Source organism: Peromyscus maniculatus, chromosome 6 (assembly GCF_049852395.1).
Source record: "Peromyscus maniculatus bairdii isolate BWxNUB_F1_BW_parent chromosome 6, HU_Pman_BW_mat_3.1, whole genome shotgun sequence".
In the NCBI taxonomy this organism is placed as follows: domain Eukaryota; kingdom Metazoa; phylum Chordata; class Mammalia; order Rodentia; family Cricetidae; genus Peromyscus; species Peromyscus maniculatus.
This window is the reverse complement of record NC_134857.1, coordinates 41,068,845-41,089,124: the sequence shown is the minus strand read 5'-3', so window position 1 is coordinate 41,089,124 and position 20,280 is coordinate 41,068,845. Positions and strand designations below refer to the sequence as shown.

At 42.2% G+C, this 20,280-nt stretch overlaps 1 protein-coding gene across 1 annotated transcript in view; it reads left to right on the top strand.

The window, feature by feature from the left end:
* The window catches only part of Erich6 (glutamate rich 6), a 32,365-nt gene extending 17,798 nt beyond the window's left edge, over positions 1–14,567 (top strand). The window contains exons 8-14 of the mRNA XM_076574124.1: positions 156–313; positions 867–940; positions 2,053–2,189; positions 6,095–6,180; positions 9,239–9,394; positions 12,045–12,273; positions 14,300–14,567. Coding sequence (XP_076430239.1) covers positions 156–313; positions 867–940; positions 2,053–2,189; positions 6,095–6,180; positions 9,239–9,394; positions 12,045–12,273; positions 14,300–14,563 — 1,104 coding nt within the window. The 3' untranslated portion in view covers positions 14,564–14,567. The remainder of the gene's footprint in view (positions 1–155; positions 314–866; positions 941–2,052; positions 2,190–6,094; positions 6,181–9,238; positions 9,395–12,044; positions 12,274–14,299) is intronic.
* The last annotated feature ends 5,713 nt before the right edge of the window (positions 14,568–20,280 follow it).

Below are 20,280 nucleotides of genomic sequence, written 5' to 3'. Positions count from 1 at the left end.
GATGAATTACATCACAGTGTATAAACTTTTTATCTTACCAAAGCTACTAAAAGAAAAGAGTTATGGCCTCTTGTTATCCATACCTCAGTGGTGGTCTGAGGGTTTTACCCCTCTGATCCTATTCACCTATTATCCATAGCCTCTTTGTCTTTCAGGTTTGCTGTTGTCTTCAGTTACAAAATCTTCTTGATTATATCAATGAGGAAAGGCTAAACATCAAAAGAACTAAAACGGACTTAATAAGTATTAATCCTCATGCAGCCCATGGCAGTGAGGTTGATAGACTCAAGGCAAAGGAAAAAGCCATTCAGAGGTAATGCAGGGCCCTGATGCTAAGCCAGACAAGACATGCTAACTGAAGAGCATTTTATAAAATGAACCTTGGTTTCTCAAAATATATAATTATGAGGGTGTGTTTCTTATAAAGAAATAAAAATGAGCTAAAGCAAGCTCATTATAATTCCCAGGGGATGTTATGAGATTCAAAAGTTCCAAGAGGCTCAGTGGTAGAATGCTTCCCTTGTGTACATAAGGCCCTGCAATGAATCCCTAGTACCACATATACAGATACTAAATAATAATAGTAATAATAATGATGATGATGGCATTAGAGACCGGAACCTAGTGAGCTCACTGATTTAAAGTGTAAATTGTCAATCATAAAGTATCAGGACAATCCACAATCTCTATGCTAGAGAAATTTGCCCTATAAGCCCACTCACATGCTCGGATTACAGAAGCTGGATTCATAAGTGATAGCAGATTGAAATAACAAAGGATGATACTTGAGCCACTGAAATTTGTAGTACAATATTCCCACTTTCAACTACAATTCAGATTTATGTTTGATGGTTTTGATTTTGTAGGAAACAAGAACGTCAGATGGCCAGACAGTTTGCAATAGTATCAAATGAACAGAGCACCCCGTCATCTGAGGAAGGTAAGGCTGTTGTCATGAAGGTTGTTGTCATGGATGCCATACAGCATCAGAAAGCTCAGACGTTCAGCCAAGGCATAAAATTGTTAAAATAATATTGGAAATGTTCATTTGTAAGTATCATAAAGCCTGTATCTGGTGAAATGAGTCAAGAAATAGGTGGTTTAGGCTCTTTGGCTTTAGAGTTCTTGGTCCTTTGTCTCATCATTATTGGCTGAAATAAACTAGTAACATCCTCAGAGCCCTTCTTAGATAGAGGCTGAGCATTATCAAATTCGTGTCTCTTATGTTAGGAAGCATACCTTGCACTCTTTTCTCAAACTCAGATGGGGAAAACCTGTCAAAAGACATCTACATATTTTCTTCTTGTACTCACCAGAGCTGGTCCGAGTGGGTACAGAACTGGAGCAGTTGAAGGAGAATTGAATTTAGCATCAGAAATCATAGCTTTATATGTTTCATGGCCTCCTCACAGGCCATCTGATTTAGAAGAAATATTTTAATTTTCTCAGTCAGCATCAAGTTCCTTCTGTTATTGAAAAGGCACTTTAGGTAGTCAGTTCAGTTTGTATTATGGTAACTAAATATCTAATATTATAGGGGATTTCTTGAAATTCACTGTTTCTTACTGAAACTAAAGGCCTGGTGGCATACACCTTTAATCCCGGCACTCCAGCCAGGCAGATTTCTGGGAGTTTGAGACCAGCTTGGCCTCCATAGTGAGTTCCAAGCAGTCAAGGCTATAGTTCAGACCCTGTCTCAAAAAAAAAAAAAAAAAAAAAAAAAAAAAAAAAAAAAAAAAAAGGAAAGAAAAGAAGTGAGGATAGAGGGAAGAAGGAAGGAAGAAAGGAAAGAAAGAACTCAAAACCTAGAAATTCCACATAATGAAAACTCAGAGGAATTTTCATTTTTTATTTAATAGAAATTTTAACCAAAAAACCTCCTCCCTAATTTTAATTTAATAAAGGTCCTTACTTTTCTTCTTTTTAAAAAAGTGTGATAAATCAATGCATTTTCAACAGGGTTTTGATTTTATTTTATTATGAAGTTGTTGTTGTTTTTTTTTAAGGCAAAGCATGCATGTACTTTCCTGTGATTTTTTTTTCTCCCACTAGATTCAAAACACTTGAAGACAATTTCTTACCAGCTTTCTGTGGATATACCAGAGAAGAAGATCATTGAAGACACAGATGATATTCAGATTAGTAACATCACAATCTTTTGCTGTGATTCCAGGAAAACATGTGGAAAGGTAATTCTTTTTCAATTTTTGTTTTTGATTTTTTAAGCCAATTTTGCTTAAAACATATAAAGTTCTCATGGATGTCCCATTGCTATCTCTTAGAAATAATTGGTACAGACCTGGGATTACAACTGCTTCTACACTTTATGTCTTACTAATGTTCTTAGTTTTAAAGCCGTTGGGCCTTAAAATATGACCATTGCAAGTTAAAGACCATCTGGAGCCGGGCAGTGGTGGCGCACACCTTTAATCCCAGCACTCAGGAGGCAAAGCCAGGAGGATCTCTGTGAGTTCAAGCCAGCCTGGTCTACAGAGTGAGATCCAGGACAGGCACCAAAACTACACAGAGAAACCCTGTCTCAAAAAACCAAAACCAAAAACAAAACAAAACAAAAATGCCATCTGGAACTCTTAGAAAGGGGAGAAAAATCACCAAAGTCCTAACCACTTCCTCAAAACTGTGTTAGCATTTGAAGTGTTCTGTTTGTACTACACCTCCATGCTCCAGGAGTTAAAGAGGAAGAACTTTAGGGGCCATTCTTCCCTTAAATGTCCCAAGGCAATCTCCACCAGGTTCTAAGAAGAGTGTATTTTACAAATATTGAGGGGAGTCTTTGTACATTGATTGTAAAATTTATGTAGAAGTATAAAGAACCAGAATTACCAAGACACTCTGGAAGAAAACCAAAGGAAGATGTAGACCTCTACGGAATATAGTGACTAAGCAAGGGAGATACTGGAGAATGGGTCAACAGAGCCACAGCAGAGTCGCTGATCAGATCCCAGCAAGCATGCATTCATAACCGATGACAGCAGGGCCCACTGCAGAGGAGTGAAGAAAGCAAGTCTTTTTAATGAGTACTTCCAGGTCAGCTTGGACTGGGCGGCCATATGCTCTATTAATGTAACTGGAAAAACCACCTCATACTACATGTAGAAACCAATTTTAAGGAGATTAAATGCTGAAATACAACATACAAACTATAAAGGTTTTCTTTTCTTGTTTTGTTTTTCAAGGCAGAGTTTCCCTGTTTAACAGCTCTGGCTGTGTCCTGGAACTCGATTTGTACACCAGGTTGGCCTCAAACTCATAGAGATCCACCTGCCTCTGCCTCTGATTAAAGGTGTATGTCACCACTGCCAAGCTTCCTTTCATTTTTTAAATGTATAACATTGGGGATTTCATATGTGCATGCAGTATATTTTGATCATATTTTATACATGCATACAGTGTGTTTTGATTATATTTATCTCTAGCTCTTCCTCCTAATTCTTCCCAGATCCAATTCTCTTCCCCCTCCAACCCTTCCCCACTTCCTGTGTCTTTTATTTTACAACTCAGTCCAATTTGTGCTGCCACAAAGTATTTCTTTAACATCATAGAATAGAGTTATATCTAAAAGCAGTATTTGCTAAGGATTTGATTATTCAAATTAAAATTATGAAAAACAAGCCAAAAATGAAGAATCGTTTAAATTACATTTGGCATATAAAAGTCTTATTGTAAATTTATGAAGAATTTTTATAAATCAAGATGAAAAAGTTAATTTTTCCAGGTGTGGCAGTACACACCTTTAATCCCAGCATTGGGAGGCAGAGGTAGGCAGACCTCTGTGAGTTCAAGATCAGCCAGGTCTACAGATCGAGTTCCAAGTTAGCCAGGGCTATATAGTAAGACCCTTTCTCAGAAACAAAACAAACAAACAAAAAAGTGAATCTTATAGAAAAGTGAGCCCTTTTCCAAAACTCAAATAGAAACTTTTCACAAGAGAAAATGCAGGTGACTAAAATCATATGAAAGCCTGCTCAACCCTTCATAATCACCTGAGAAATAAAAATTCAGTTCATACTAACAATACTGGTGAAAACATAAACTCTGATAGTGCTAAGCTTTGGGGAGAGGACCAAACAGTAGCTGACCAGCATTTGCCTGTGACATGTGATGTGACACAGAATTGTAAAGTCATCTCAGTGGAACTATACCCTACAGGAACTTAATAGCAACATGTACACATAAGAATGTTCGAGCAGTCAGAAGTGGGAGAAACCCAGGTTCTCTCGCCCACAATGAGTAGTGACAAATAGAAATAGAAAACCACGTACAAGGGAACATCACTGCACTGAGAAGAAAGAAGACATTACAACAGATGATCCTATGTGTCTCAGTTAGGGGTTCTATTGCTGTGAAGAGACACCATAACCACAGCAACTCTTATACAGGAAGGCATTTAACTGGGGATGGCTTACAGGTTCAGAGGTTTAGTCCATTGTCATCATGGTGGGAAGTACCGTGGCATGCAGGCAGACATGGTGCTGCAGAGGTAACTGATAGTTCTACATCCAGATCTGAAGGCAGCAGGAAGAGACTGCCACATTGGGTCTAGGTGGAGCATCTGAGACCTCAAAGCCACACCTACTCCAACAAGGCCACACCTCCTAATAGTGCCTCTCCCGATGGGCCTATGAGGGCCATTTTTATTCAAACCACTACACATCATATATGGAGCATTATAAAATGGGAAAAGCTAAATGATGAACACACAAAAAATACACAGAAATTATCATAAAATCATACTGTCAGATGCATCTTGGCAGAGTGTTGATACTGTGCTTGGCCCACAGAGGTGGGCACACTGGGGTGGGCCCACTGGGCTGTTCACACTGGGGTGAGCACACTAGGATGGGACCACTGGAGTCTCTGATTCCATTTTTGAGCTTGTGTGGTGATGACATGGTGTTTATTTCGTAATTACCTACTGCTAAAAATAGTGTCCTGTAGTGCTTCTCTGGAAATATTCCATATTTCATAGCTTCAAAGGTGAAAGAAAAAACAAGGCCATCATTTTTGGATGGAACAATAGGTTTTCAAAGTAAATGACAATGTTTATCCAAAAACTTAGATCATTTCACCCAAGGAATTCTTGTTCCATTTTAGTATATATTAAGATCAGGAATGCATAGAATTAAACCAAATCCTCAGTTTATCATAAATATTATCAGATACAAATTCATTTTTACATTGAACTTCCATATAAAAGTGGTTGAACTTGGAGCCTAATAGTTCTCTTCCTGTGTCTTCACTGGCTTATTGCTGGCGATGGAGCTTGGTAGAAAGTGCTTGCCTAACATGTGCAGGGCCCTCGGTTCAATCCCCGACACAGAAAAAGAAGTGAAGAAAGTAGTGTAGAGAGATCTTTCTTTGGGCCACCAGGTCACAAAAAATGGCATGGAGACTTACTATTAATTACAAAAGCTTGGCCTATGCTTAGGCTTGTCCCACTAGCTCTTATAACTTAATTTAACCCATTTCTATTCACCTACATGCTGCCATGTAACTCATGGCTTTTACCTCTCCTCCTCGTGTCTTGCTCTCTCTCTGCATCTGGTTCATGACCCCGCCTTTTTTCTTCCCAGAGCTCTGTCCCCAGAAGTCCTGCCTGACCTCTTCCTGCCTAGCTAATGACCATTTGGCTCTTTATTAGACCAATCAGAAGGCTCCTTGGCAAAGACACATCTTCACAGTGTACAAAAAAATTATTCCGCAACAAAGTAGGTCAGATATATAAAATAATACTTACCCCTTCGTTGTTCAGCTAAGCAGTTCCACAGATATGTATAACTGCTGCAATAAGGATATGAATGTTGTCATTGTGATATGACTTTTTCTTGTCTCCTTTTTTTTTATGGTAATATAAATGATATAAAAATAAAACTTTCAAATAGGTAAGTGATGAGAAGTGGTTTTTTAAGTTATACTGCAGGTATTCAGGATGACCTGTGAATTGTTGCTGCTGACCATCCCATGTAACTGTTGAAGCAGGGCTAAGCACATTGAGTAAAGAAATAGTTTGCACTACAGTGCTCCTTGCGTTAGCTCAGCAGCCAGCAGTTAATGTTGTTTGCTGCGCACATAGGTCATGAGGAACGAGCTCTTGGAGAAGCACTACAAGAATGGAAGAAAGTTTCTCACCTCCTTTCCAGATGGGACAACACAAATATTGTATCCTTTCTTTCCATACCTGATTGTATTGGCTTTACTTCCCAAGAAGAAAAACAGGCAGGGCCTGATGGCATAGGCTTGTAGTCTCAGCTACTTGAGAGGCTGAGGTGGGATACTGAGCTGGGGGAGGCCGAAGTGAAGGAGGCTGAGGTGGGGGAGGCCAAGGTGGGAGAGGCCAAGGTGGGGGATGCTGAGGTTGAGGAGGCCGAGCTGGGGGAGGCTGAGCTGGGGGAGGCCGAGGTGAAGGAGGCTGAGGTGAAGGAGGCCGAGGTGGAGGATGCTGAGGTTGAGGAGGCCGAGCTGGGGGAGGCTGAGGTGGAGGAGGCTGAAGTAGAAGATAAAGCAGGAAGATACCAAGTCTGTGGCCTGCCTGGGCAACTTCGAGTGAACCTATCCTAAAATCAAAAATCAAAAAAGAGCTGAGGAGGAGGTCTGTGGCAGACCACATGTGCTAGGCCTTAGTGTCAATCCCAAGAGAAAATGAAAGGAGGGAGGGAGGGAGGAAGGGAGGGAGGGAGGGAGGGAGGGGAAGGAGGGGAGGAAAAAGGGAGGGAGGGAGGGAGGGAGGGAGGGAAGGGAAGAGGGAGGGAGGGAAGGAAAGAGGGAGGGAGGGAAGGAAAGAGGGAGGGAGGGAGGGAGGAAAGGAAAGAGGGAGGGAGGGAAGGAAAGAGGGAGGGAGGGAGGAAAGGAAAGAGGGAGGGAGGGAGGGAGGGAGGGAAGGAAGGAAAGAGGGAGGGAGGGAGGAGGGAAGGAAAGAGGGAGGGAGGGAGGGAAGGAGAGAGGGAGGGAGGGAGGGAGGGAAGGAGAGAGGGAGGGAGGGAGGGAGGGAGAGAGGGAGGGAGGGAGGGAAGGAGAGAGGGACGGAGGGAGGGAGGGACGGAGGGATGGAGGGAGGAGGGAGGAGAGGAGAGAGGGAGGGAGGGGCAGACAGAAAAGACAGGACAGAAAAGAAGGAGAATGGGAGTGGTACAGAAAAATACATCCTCCCGGACTTCTAGCACCCAGAGAAGAGCGGATAACATTGGTGATGAACCTCCCCTCACGCTGCCCTCCAGTCCATACACTTACCTGCATGCAGAGTTCTTTGAAATCAGCTCCAGCACATACTTCACTCTGCAGCTGTTCTTTTATGTAATGTTAAGAGGATGTCACATGCAGCAGACATCGAGACACGGCACTTTTGTACCACACAGTGCTGAGCTCTGTGAACTCATTTCAGCAGTGTGGACAGCTCTCTGCCTCACCTGCTGCACACTTACAACTCATTTCCTTGAATTAAATACCTAGGAGAAATCTAGGTAAGAAATGTGGACATTTCTAGCACTGATATTTTTTTTACCCCCAAACTACAGACCAATTTATACACTCATGAACCAAAGGTCATTAGCCACTTCATCATAGGCCACTCAGATAGCCAAGCCATGGAGTTTTGGCATAAAAGCCACCCAGTATCTCTGGAAAAAAGAAAAAACAAAGAGACTCTTTTTTTTTTTTTTTTTTTTTTTTTTTGGTTTTTCGAGACAGGGTTTCTCTGTGTAGCTTTGGAGCCTGTCCTGGAACTCACTCTGTAACCCAGGCTGGCCTCGAACTTATAGAGATCCACCTGCCTCTGCCTCCCAAGTGCTGGGATTAAAGGTGTGTGCCACCACTGCCCAGCTAAAGAAACCTTTTTCATGAACCGAGTGCTTCCTGTGGAACAAAGTCATTTTCAGTCAGTGTCCCAAATGTTTAATCCTAACAAGAAACAGAAACATTTCGTTCATGGTCGCAAATGACAAAGCTGTAGTCCCCCATGAGGAAGAATCGAGATTTTGTTTTTGTTAAATAACTTGCTCAACTTTTATTAGTAATTGTTTCAGGTCGTGACTTTAATTCTTAACTCTCTTAGAGACTGTGGCTGACTTTCAGAATGATTCAGAATCAGTCTGGAATTACGTTTGTCTCTGAACAGCCTTTGCATATAGACCTGATTACCATCGAGATATGCTTAGTGTGCTTTTTTTACGCTAGTGTGAGTGGGGTGGTTTTCTTAATTTCATCTTCAAATGGTCTCTGCTAACATGAAGGAATCAAATTGACTTCGTCTTGCAGCCTACAGTTACAGTCCACCTGAACTCACTTACTGGCTCTAAAATTTTGTTTTGTGGTATCCCTAAGGCTTTCTGTATACACAGATCCCAAATACGTTTTTTTTACCTCCCTTTCCAATCTAGACATTTTCCTTTCCTAAACTTTCCATGGTTAGGACGTTCATGTAAAATTGACTAGAAGGGGCCAGCAAGATGATGGGTAAAGGGATTTTCCACCAAGTCTGACGACCTGAGTTCAACTTGCCAGGACCCACATTGTGGAGAGAGAACCTAGTCCTGCAAGTTGTTCTCTAACCTCTATATGCACTGTGGCACACACACACACACACACACACACACACACACACACACACACACACACACGCATGCACGCAAGCACACACATACACACACACACAAATAAATAAAATTGTAATAAGGATATTAGTCATTGGATGTCATTGGCATGGACTTGGTTTAGGTTCTCATCTGAACAGGAAAGCATACCATTAAGTAGAATGTCAGCCTGTGGCATCTCTGTGACTACCCTTTATCAGGCTGAAGATGTTCCAATCTATTTAAATACTACTAAGTCTTTTTATCATGAAGCAGTAAAGGTTTTTCAGATGATTTTTCTCTACCTATTGAGATGACCACACTCTTTTTGATTTTTATTCTACTAATGTGGTTTATTTTACTTGTTAATTTTCAGATGTTTAACCAACCTTACCTCTTTGGGGATAAATTTAATTTTATCATGATGCATAATCCTCTTCCATATTTCTAATTCTATTTCTTACCATTTTGTTGGGCATTTTTACCTTTTAAAAATATATTTTGATCCATATAAAAGCATATAATTCTTTTGTATTAAAATAGAGACCTTTTCAGAATGCTTCATAGTTTCAAAAAGCTCTTAATAAATTAATTTGATTCCACGCACAGTCCAGGGTCACTAGAAATGCTCACAGGACCTTATCTGACCTCAGCTATCCATCTGGAAATCTAGCCATTATCCAAGTGCCCAACAAGACAAATGGTTTCACTTGTGTTGTCCAAGAAGACACGCCCAGCAGCCCCGCTATCCTGGCAGTGCTGGACTCCTCTGGGAGAAGCTCCTGCTACCATCCGAACGGGAATGTCTGGTAGGCGTCTCCGTCCTCCATGCCATTTTGGTTTTGGATTATTTTTTCACTGTTGTTGTTTAATCATATATCTTTTCTCTTTGATAATAACAATGGCTTTAGGAAGATTTATTTAGGTTAGTGGACTTCAGATAGTAATATAACTCAGAGACACACTCACTGTGTTGCTTACTGCTTGAGATACATTCATAGCTCCTAAGCTGCCTGCAGCCATGTCAGGCAACAATACACCACCCTCTGGAGCCACACAGCCTGTACAACCCGAGTTCAACCCTGGAATCCACAGAAGGTCAAAGGAGAGACCTGACAGCATGGAGTCTCTCTCTGACCTCCACACGCAGGCTGTGCTCACAGGCAGCCCCCACCATGTGCAGCTCATGCCTACACACATAATAATACAGAGAAAGATTTAAATCCCTATAGAACGATCGCAATTTCCCTTTAATTTATCAATATATACACTCTATAAGTTCATATTCATTTATTCTGAAAGAAAAATTTGGGTTCTAACTTCAAATAAAATGTAAGCCTTTCAGAAAGGCTTGAACACACACACACACACACACACACACACACACACACACACACACACACACACACATTTAAGACACAGCCTTATTCTGTAGCCCTGGCCAGGCTGGAATTCCCTCTACAGAGCAGCTGGCCTGAAATTTGTGACCCTCAGCTTCCCGAGTGCTAGATTACAAGTGTAAGTCACTATAGTTGGCTTTTCAAATTATCCATAGATATAATGTCACTTGGGAAACTCTGCCAATAACTAGCAAAGTTTGGACCTTAGCAGTGCTGACAAAATGGGGACACAGTGAAGTATTTATATTTCTAGTCCATGGTAGTAACACCAGGTGTAACGGGGAATGTCTACTTATCCTTCAGGATTCAATAGTAAGTCTGTGTCACATTTGGTGTAATGTTATAATAATTATCACCTATATTAATTCAATCAGCTGTAGAGACCAGACAATTTCAGGGATCCTCAACCCTTGGTATTTTGGATCCTCAACTCTTGGGTATTTTGACAGGTCTCTGACATTCCCAAAGCCCCTTCTCTCTGCCTCTGTGCAAGTCTGTCTTCTCTGTGGACTAAAGTTCCTTGAAAGCATATGTAGCTGGAGTTTTCCTGTGTCTACCTGGCTCCGGCAGCTGCTCAGACCCAAGTAAACACACAGAGACTTATATTACTTATAAACTGTATGGCCATGGCTTCTTGCTATCTAGTTCTTATATCTTAAATTAACCCATTTCTATAAATCTATACCTTACCACTTGGCTCATGGCTTACTGGGAGCTTTACATCTTACTTCTCATGGCGGCAGCGGCTGGCAGTGTCTCCTGACTTAGCCTTCCACCTCCCAGGATTCTCCTCTCTGCTTTTCCCACCTGTACTATACTTCCCGCCTGGCTACTGGACAATTGGCGTTTTATTTATCAATCAATCAGAGCAACACTTTCACAGCATACAGAAAGACATCCCCAGCAGACATATCCTGAATCTTTATCCTTACACAGCTAAATCTATGGTATAAACTCCAAGAATAATTAAAGAACTGGTTCAGAGCAATTTAGTCAAATATTACTGTGTGAAATCACTCCCTTTTCAGATCCAGTCAGGTGTCCTCTTGGCTTTTCATTTCTTTTGCTGTCAGGTTAGTATCCAGTCAGTGGGTGCTGGAGAAACAGGGTTACCTTACTCATGGGGAACCTCACGGGCAGTTCACACAGTTAAACCTTCTAAGGCATGGAAGGGATGGTTGCCTCCACTGAAAAGGGTAAGGGAGCATGGGAACGAGGTTGCGCAGTAGAATGTCATGGTGATGAGTGCCACAAAACCTCAGAGCAAGCATGACTAATTGTAATGTAGTAAATACGGGGTCCTGGCAATGCCACATTGTTGGAGAAGCCCACTTCATTTAAGTCACATCTTTGCTCTGCTATGGAACTTTTCTCCATTGCAGTGAACTCAGAAGTACCCCTGAGCCCCTGCTTTCCACACCCAGACCCCAAAAGCCTCATATCCACTGGCTGGTGGTGCAGCCCAGTGGGAGAGCTCATGTGTAGCATGGCCAAGCCCCTAGGTTCAGTCGCCAGCACCCTCTAACCCCCAGAAAAACTGAGATAAAAGGAAAGGCATATTTGACTATTAGCTGTGTCAGCTCTCTTGAACAAGGACTAATCCGGGCACTCCCTAAATTGACATCCATGGTCTTGCATTTTGGCCTGGTGAATATAAGCACTGGTCCCTTCTCTGTCAGGAACAGCTTCCCCTCTGTATTCTTTCTTTTCCAAGATGAAACCTCCAGGGCTTCCTCTTCATATTCCCAGCCTTTTTTGGACCCACTTCAGTTAATCAGTATGCTTTAATTTGAACCCAGTACTTCAAATAATGTAAAGTGAGGAGTATTACTTCTAAAGTTATGCTAAGGATTCCACCACTCATATGCTGTGGTTAGGAAGTGACAGGGTTAATTCAGCCTTGAATTATAGAGCTACTATTGGTAGGGCTTTTTTGTGTCTGTTTTTTAAACCAAGGTCTCACTCTGGCAATCATCCCACCACAGCCCCCTGAATGCTGTGATTTAAGTGTGAGCCACCACACACAGCTCTACTATTGATTATTCTAATTTCCTTCCAGGGTATACATCAACGTCTTAGGAGGCCAATACTTAGATCAAGCTGGCAACAGAATACGAACTTGGAACTGGTCAAGTTCCATGCCCGCCCCATCCTTTGTCTCATTTAAACCCATCTTTCTGGCTTTGAACCGTTACATTGGAATTCGTATCCTAGAACAAGACAAGGTCTCCATTAATTTTCTAGCAATGGGCCAACAGGCAAGGATCAGCGTTGGAACCAAAGTAATAGTAAGTGCATTAAAAAATAGTTTAAATCATTTAGATTTTAAGAGTTATGTTAATGTTATTATGGATCGAACATATTCATGCCTAATCTGTCCACTGAGAACTTTGGAATTCACAATGAAGGTTCCCTGTGTAATGGAAGCAACCTTACATTTTCTTCTCTCAAAATTTCTTTCAATTCCGACTTAAGTCCCAGTAGCATGTTCCCAGAGTTCACTGTGTGACTACCTTCATCTGCCTTGCCAGTTTTGTTTTAGAGACTGTGTTGTGAGGTTTCCGTTTCCTCTCTGCTATGGCAGAAAGCACTAGAGTGGGCCAGAAACCTGAGTCCTAATCATGTTAAGAGGAAATATAAAGCCTGACTCCTAGGAGACACTGCTAGACTGCCCAGGTCTTCACCCAGTCATCATCTACCACCTTCTGAGCTGCCCGTGAACTTGTCCCCTGTCCTACACTGGCTGAGCCTGGCTGCCTCTTTGGCCATTGGGGCTGCCTTTCCCATTGACAATTAGCTTCCAAAGGACAGAACAGGCTCTCTCCTCTTCCTGTGCTTTGCCCTGACTTGATCAAGGCACACACTCCATGATGACCATAACGCAGGGGTTAAAAACACAGACATCAAGTTGCAGTCTGTAGTTTCAAATCTCAGCTCTGCCCCTTGGCTATATGAGTGAACCTTAGCTTCCGTTTCTCAGCTATGAAGTAATGATTCCTGCCTCGCAGTTGCTGTGAGGAGTCTGTGGAAATGTAAAATCCTACCCATGGTGCCTAGCACTGCCTATGTACTGAGCAAACAAAGCTGCCCCATAGATGCGGAGAGAGATTCACAGACGTGCTGAGAGAGATTCACAGACGTTGCTGCGTTCCCATAGGCACGATGATTTGGAACACACCTCTTAAACTCTGAGAAGCTTTATTTAGCCTGCTTTTAAAGGGGGATGTTTCTCCAAACTTCCCAAGTGCCTTCAACTCCCTAACTTCATGTATTTCATAAGAAAATACAATCTCAATATTCAGCACAGGCAGGACCATCAAACAAGATGGAGACCTCAGAAGCAGCCTGAAGTGTGCTCAGTATGATTCTAGGCCCTGTTAATCAATCTGGCCATCTGCCTGGTTCAGCTCTTAACAAACTTCTTTCTCGGGCAGAAAAATGTACAGTGTGGTCAGCTATTCCAGAGTACACAGTCATGCCTGGCCTCCCTTTGGTACATCACACTCATGGCAAGTCCCTTCTCCTCTAAGTCACACAAATGTCCTCTCTCGGGCACCGTCCCTCCCCGCCACTCTGCAGCCCCATGGTTCTCTCCTCCACCACTGGAAATGGATTTGAATACGGAAAAGACTTCTTGATGCCAAAGGAAGAACACAGTGCTAAGGAGTTTTTACTTCTCCCATTGTTTCCATGGTTACCCTTTCTGTGGAGGGAGGCGTGGGAACTCAAAGGTACTGTGTTCTTTGTCCCCCTGCATCCCCTACAGCAGAAGGCTGTGTTTCTGCTGCTCTCTAGCCTGCTCCTCTGAGGCTGAGCGCCCTCCTGGGTGGCTCTGAAGCTGACAGGTCCCTCTGTAGCTGCTAGGAGACCTCAGCCTTGAATCCTCAGACTGTGAGGAAGTGGCGAGGGCCACTGAGTGGAGTCCTGGAGGTTGAGACACACTGTAGAGAACAAAAGGAGTGTTAGTCATTCCCCTGCTCCCTTCTCTAGGAAGACATCCTTCTCAGTCCTTTCCCCCTGGGCCTTCAGAGCACTCCTCAACAACCTGCCTCACTAGACACTTTCTAGGGGAGAGACTACTTAAGGCAGCTTCACGCCCCCCTCAGTTGACACTGGTTAAATTTCCTGAATAAATCGGAAGCTTTGCAAGTGTCTAAAGTGCACTATTTGTTCTCTCCAGACTCCACAGCATGACAGTTTCTTTCCTTATTCAGAGTAAAATGGTCCCACTGTCCCAGCCCCAGTTGGTCCTCCCACCTGCCCGTTTCTGCTCCTGGGCACTCAGCTTCCTCTCTCTCTTTTTTTGCCAACAAGCTGCACAACCTAGAGGAGCTCCCAGCCCTGCGGTTCCTGAGTGGAGACGACCTGCTGCTGCTGGCCAGCCTAATAAAGATCCGGCGGCTGTTCCATAAGCTGGAAGGGTGCATGAACTTCCCCTCAAGTCAGGCTTGGGAAAAATTAAAGCAGCCTTCCTACCTTTCTTCACTCTCTCTAAAACTACTTACCCTCTGTCATAATTCTGGCATAAAGAAAAATATAATATCAACAATTAAAAAGCTAATAAAAGAAAAAGATTAAAGAAGTGTCACGGGGCTTTCTTTTGTTTTGTTAAGAGTTTTTTAAGGAACATGAGGTTTCAAAGACTGGATCGAATGACCAGGAAATATCAAGAAATGCTTTACTGTATACATTTAGGACACACTGTGAGTCATTGCTGGTGTATTCCCAGCTGGAAATGTAACTCACTTCCTCAAGCCCAGAAAAGAAGCATGGCATAAAGAGACACAGGGTAGTGGGCACCTATTCCACCAGGGATGGTGTGGGGACCAGTGCTTCTCAGCCCCTGAAAGGGACGTCTAGAGGAGGAATAATTCTCAGAGTCACCGCCCACGGCACCTGTGAGGGGACAGACAGGAAATCCAGAAGATCTGCCGCCTGATTCTGCAGTCTAGGAAAGCAAACCCTGCCATCTGCCACAATGTTTGCCTCCCACCAAAGAGAAGTATGTCTCCTCCCTCTCCACCTGGTCAGCATCAGGCTGAGACTCACCTATGAACCAGCTAGCTAAACTGCACAAAAATAATTATTTCCCACTTCTTTGGCGAGACAATACTGAATCCCTAGAGATAACATAGCAGAGTCCCCTCTCCTCAATCAGGGGGAAGAACAGAAGGCAGATCAGTGAGGACCCTGTCTAGCCACTGTTCTATGCTGCAAAGGACACCATGACCAAGGCAGTTTATAAAGGGAAGCATTCAATTGAGGGCTTACTTACAGTTTCAGACAGTGGGGGCTTTTGAAACCTCAAAGCCTATGCCCAATGATATCTCCTCCAACAAGGCCACACCTCCTAATCCTTCCTGAGCAGTTCCACCAACTGAGAAACAAACATTCAAATATATGAGCCTATGGGGGCCATTCTCATTCAAATCACTGCGGACTCTAAAGACATATAAGGGACATCTGGACCCCACAGCTGCTGAACATCCTGGATTTCTCAGCAATTCAGGAAGTGGGAGGGAGTAAGTTTCAGGTAACATTCCTAATTACCAGATTTGGCACTATGTGGCAAAAAGGAGTTAAGTCTACCCTTCCCCCACCCTATTAATAACTACCAAATCAGGTTGTTTTTCTAGAAACTCAGTGGAATCTGTTATGACTTGAATGTTTTGTACAGTTGACCCCCAGCAAAGGGTACAGTTCTGGGGGTTTTAGAATCTTTTGAACATGGGGCCTAATGGGCAGAACTGCAGGGGTGAGGCTTGTGGGCTCCAGGTGGCCCTCTTGAGCTCTCAGCCTCCTGGTTGGTGCTAGGTAGTAAGCTCTAGCTACAAACGGCCATCACCATAAACTCTGCCATGACTTCATAACATGATGGCCTGCATCTTCTCAAAGTATAAGAGGAAGCATGGTCTATCCCAGTTGGCCTGTGGGTGACAGAGGCCTGGTTAGCCCATTAACTGCTGCCCCCACGCCCAAATATGTCATTGGCTTGCTTTCTGGTAACGTTGTTACGACTGAGATTGTTTTGTCTTCTTTCATTTCTGTCTTGCTAATTCCCACTGCTTGTCTTTGTAGGAAAGTGACTTTTAGAGTCACATCTTTTTTTTTAATGCTTGTAACTATACAATTTCCACTATTATGCTTTTAAGTTTTTATTTTTGAGATTATAATATAATTAAGACACTTCTACCTTCTCTTTCCTTTTTCCAGACTCTTTCAAATGTCTCTCCCCACTCTCCTTCAAATTTATGGCCTCTTTTTTCAGTAATTGTTATTACATGCATATATATATATATATATATATATATATATATATATATTCCTAAATATAACCTGTTAAGTCCATATAAAATTATTTGTATGTACGTTTTCAAAGCTGATCACTTGGACTGGACAATATTCTGCATAAAATCATTTATAATAAGCAAGATTTTCAAAATCAATACAGCCTCTCAAAAAGTAAACATATCTGCCAAATTTATAGGTCACTATGAAACTTTGCCTCTAAAATATCTCCACAGAGGCTGGAGACAGTCTCGTCAGTTTAGAGTACTGCTGCAAAATAACCATTTTGTCACTGTGAAAATGTGTCACTCTGATTGGTTTAATAAAAAGCTGAACAGGATTTCTGGGCAGAGAGGACACTGAGAAGAAGGCAGAGATGCAGAAAACAGGATGGGCAGTACAGAGATGAGGTAATAAAGCCACAAGGCAGAAAGTAAATTAATAGAAATGGGTTAATTTAGTTAGAAACAAGCCCAAGCTACAGCTGACCTTTCATAATTAGCATATAAGCCCTGTGTTATTTTTTGTGAGCTGGCAGCCCAAAGAAAAGTCCAACTACAGAGTGCAGACTGCTTGTGCAGAGAACTTGGTTCAGTTCCCAGCACCCATGTCAGGTAGCTCACAACCACTTATAACTCCAGTTCCAGGAGAGCAACACACTCCGGCCTCAGTGGGCACCTTCACACATCTGGCACACATAAACTCTCTCTCACACACACATAAATAAAAATTAATAAATCTTTTTTAAAAATACCTACCAGAGGATTCTAGATATAAAATAAAGAACAATCAGACCACAACCCATAGAACCATAGAGGCTATATATATAGCATGGAGGTCTCTAGGACGACTGTGGCTTATAATAAATTTCAGTTTTACTCAATTATTGAAAAAAAATAGCCAAATGAATGGAAACACATGAACTATGAACCAAAGGCTGAGGGGCCCCCAGCTGGATCAGGCCCTCTGAATAGGTGAGACAGTTGATTGGCTTGATCAGTTTGGGAGGCAACTAGGCAGTGGGACCAAGTCCTGTGCTCATTGCATGAGTTGGCTGTTTGAAACCTGGAACTTATGCAGGGACACTTGGCTCAGTCTGGGAGGAAGGGACTGGACCTGCCTGGTCTGAGTCTACCAGGTTGATCGCAGTCCTCGGGGGAGGACTTGTCCTGGAGGAGGTGGGAATGGGGGGTAGGCTGGGGGTAAGGGGAGGGGGTGGGAGGGGGGAGAATAGGGGAACCCATGGCTGATATGTAGAACTGAATGGTATTGTAAAATAAAATATATATTTAAAAAAAATACCTACCAGAAAATAAACATTCATCCAGTTTCAAAATATGATTAGAAATACATGATTTAGTAAAATGTAAAGGCAACAAATGATCAAATATTAATTCATCAGTTACATTTTAAAACTTCATTTAATAATTTGTATGCATTAGCTACAAGCTAGACTCACTTCCTTTCCTGCTGAAAAGCCAGCTCTCAACAGGCCAGGAACTGAAGAGGAGGTGTAGAGTCGGCAGCTAATCACACAATTGACTTTTTTCTCTGAGGGAGTGAAACAGTTTCCTGGGGCTGGCAAAAAAGGGGAAAACACACACACACACACACACACACACACACACACACACACACACACACACCACACACTACACACCACACACCACACACCTTCAGCAAACATTCCCTGATGTTTTCCTTTCACCTATTTCCTGATGTTTTCCTTCTAACTCTATTTTTTTCCCCTTCCAGCTTATACACCCCAGCAAAATCTTTCAAGCAATATAAAAATTACAATGTGGTTACGTTCTACCTTTTAAGTGAATGATTACAATAAATACAACTAAAAAACAGCATGTTTCTCATTTCCCTTACATGATTAAACATTTTACACATTACAGGTGAAAAACAAATTATTCCCAAGGACCCACATACATTCATGTCCAATCAACTTGTTATATTGTCATGTCCAATCACTTATTAACAAAGTGTAAGGAAACAAGGTAATTTTCTTAGTCAGCTCTTTTATTGGCAGACTGCATTTTGTGGTTACAAAGAAAGGATCAATCATTTTATTATCTCAAAAGGTAATTATCTCAAAAGATAATCATTAAAAAAATCTTAAAAGAATCACAAATCTAAACTTTTATATATGAAACAACTAGTCATCTCTACTTTAAATCCTCAGGGTGCATATTCACTCAGTAACAGTTTTTTTTTTTTATTAAATCATATTAGGAAGCTGAAGGGTACAAGAAATTAATCATCACCTCTGGTCACCAAGCCATCTTTAGCAAGAAATTAATAACCAGGCTACCTTTGTTCTTGTTCCTTGACCTCATCAAGTCCCTTGCTCAACTATTAAAAGTGTGCCTTTCTGCCAGGTGGTGGTGGCACACGCCTTTAATCCCAGCACTCGGGAAGCAGAGCCAAGCAGATCTCTGTGAGTTCAAGGCCAGTCTGGTCTACAGAGTGAGATCCAGGACAGGCACCAAAACTACACAGAGAAACCCTGTCTCGAAAAAACCAAAAAAAAAAAAAAAGTGTGCCTTTCTAAACTTTAAATTGTTCCCCAAGATTTTCTGAATAAACCAAGTGAAGTATGCTCAGAGATACACACAGTCATGGAGTGTGGGAGTCTGAGTCCAGCTCTGATCTGTCGAAGGGTTCTTGGGTGGAGGAGAGAGGAATGAGGAAATATTAAGTAGAAAGATAGAAAGAGACATAGGATAACTTTGGGCCCTGTATCAATACCCAGTCACTCAGAAGTTTATTCAAAAGACTTTTTATAATATGTCAAGGGGAGAGGCAAAAAAACCTTCCCGTTGCAAGATCAAAGCATATAGCCAAGCGTAGACACTTCCAAACACCTGGTAAACGTGCCCTTGGCCAAATCATCCCATTTTGCAGCCCTGCTGAGTAAAGCAAGCTCAGATTCTCTGACCCTGAGTTAGGTCTTACTAGGAAGCCTCTGTGGGCCTCCACAATGGAGCAAAAATCAATGTATTTCTTCCTCAGTGCTGGGAGTATAGGCTACAAATACACCAAAATCCATCTCAAAGCCTAGGACCCACCTCAGTCTGTGCTGTTCCATATATACACACACCCATCTTAGTTGGTTTTCTGTTCATTTTGTTATGCTGTTGTGAAAAAAATTCTGTTGCTGGAGGGCTTCTCTCCAGCTTCCACCAAGCCCCACAGTCCCACAATCCACATATAAAATAATCACTCAGATGCTTATAATACTTATAAACTGTATGGCTGTGGCAGGCTTCTTGCTAAATGTTCTTATATCTTAAATTAACCCATTTCTATGATGCTATACCTTGCCACGTGGCTGGTGGCTTACCGGTATCTTTACATGCTGTTTGTCCTGGAGGTGGCTGCAGTGTCTCTCCTCCTTCTTCCTGTTTCCCCAATTTTCCTCTCTTTTTGTCCCGCCTATACTTCCTGTCTGGTCACTGGCCATCAGTGTTTTATTTATATATAGAGATATCCACAGCAAAATTCCATCAGAAACATGGCAAGCATGTTGGTCATGTAGCCCAAGTGTGTGTTTATCCCTGGCTGGATTTCACTCCGCTCATGTATTTATCTGTTTAATAAACATTTACTCAGGGCCTATGTTGTGCCACCTACTAATGACACACAACTAGAAGTCTTCCTTCTTTGTCCTTAGGGAAAAGGAGATATAAAAAGGAGACTGTGACTAAATAGTGAGGTAAGTGTAATGGAAGAAAAATGTTCAAGGAGAACCAAAAAGACAGTCTCTGTCCCAGCCCAGATTGAGGCAGAGGAAAAAGAATGCAAAAAAGGCCAATCAACCAAATAACTGATTTCAGAATAATCACAGAACTCCATCCCTGACATAACAATTACCCTTGAGTATGTTGACTGGATTCAGGAGACACAGGTGATTCAAAGGATGACCACAGAGCCAGAAATGCCCAGAAGATAAGTAAATGAATACAAGCTCATAACATCAAGTCCTCAAAAGGGAACTG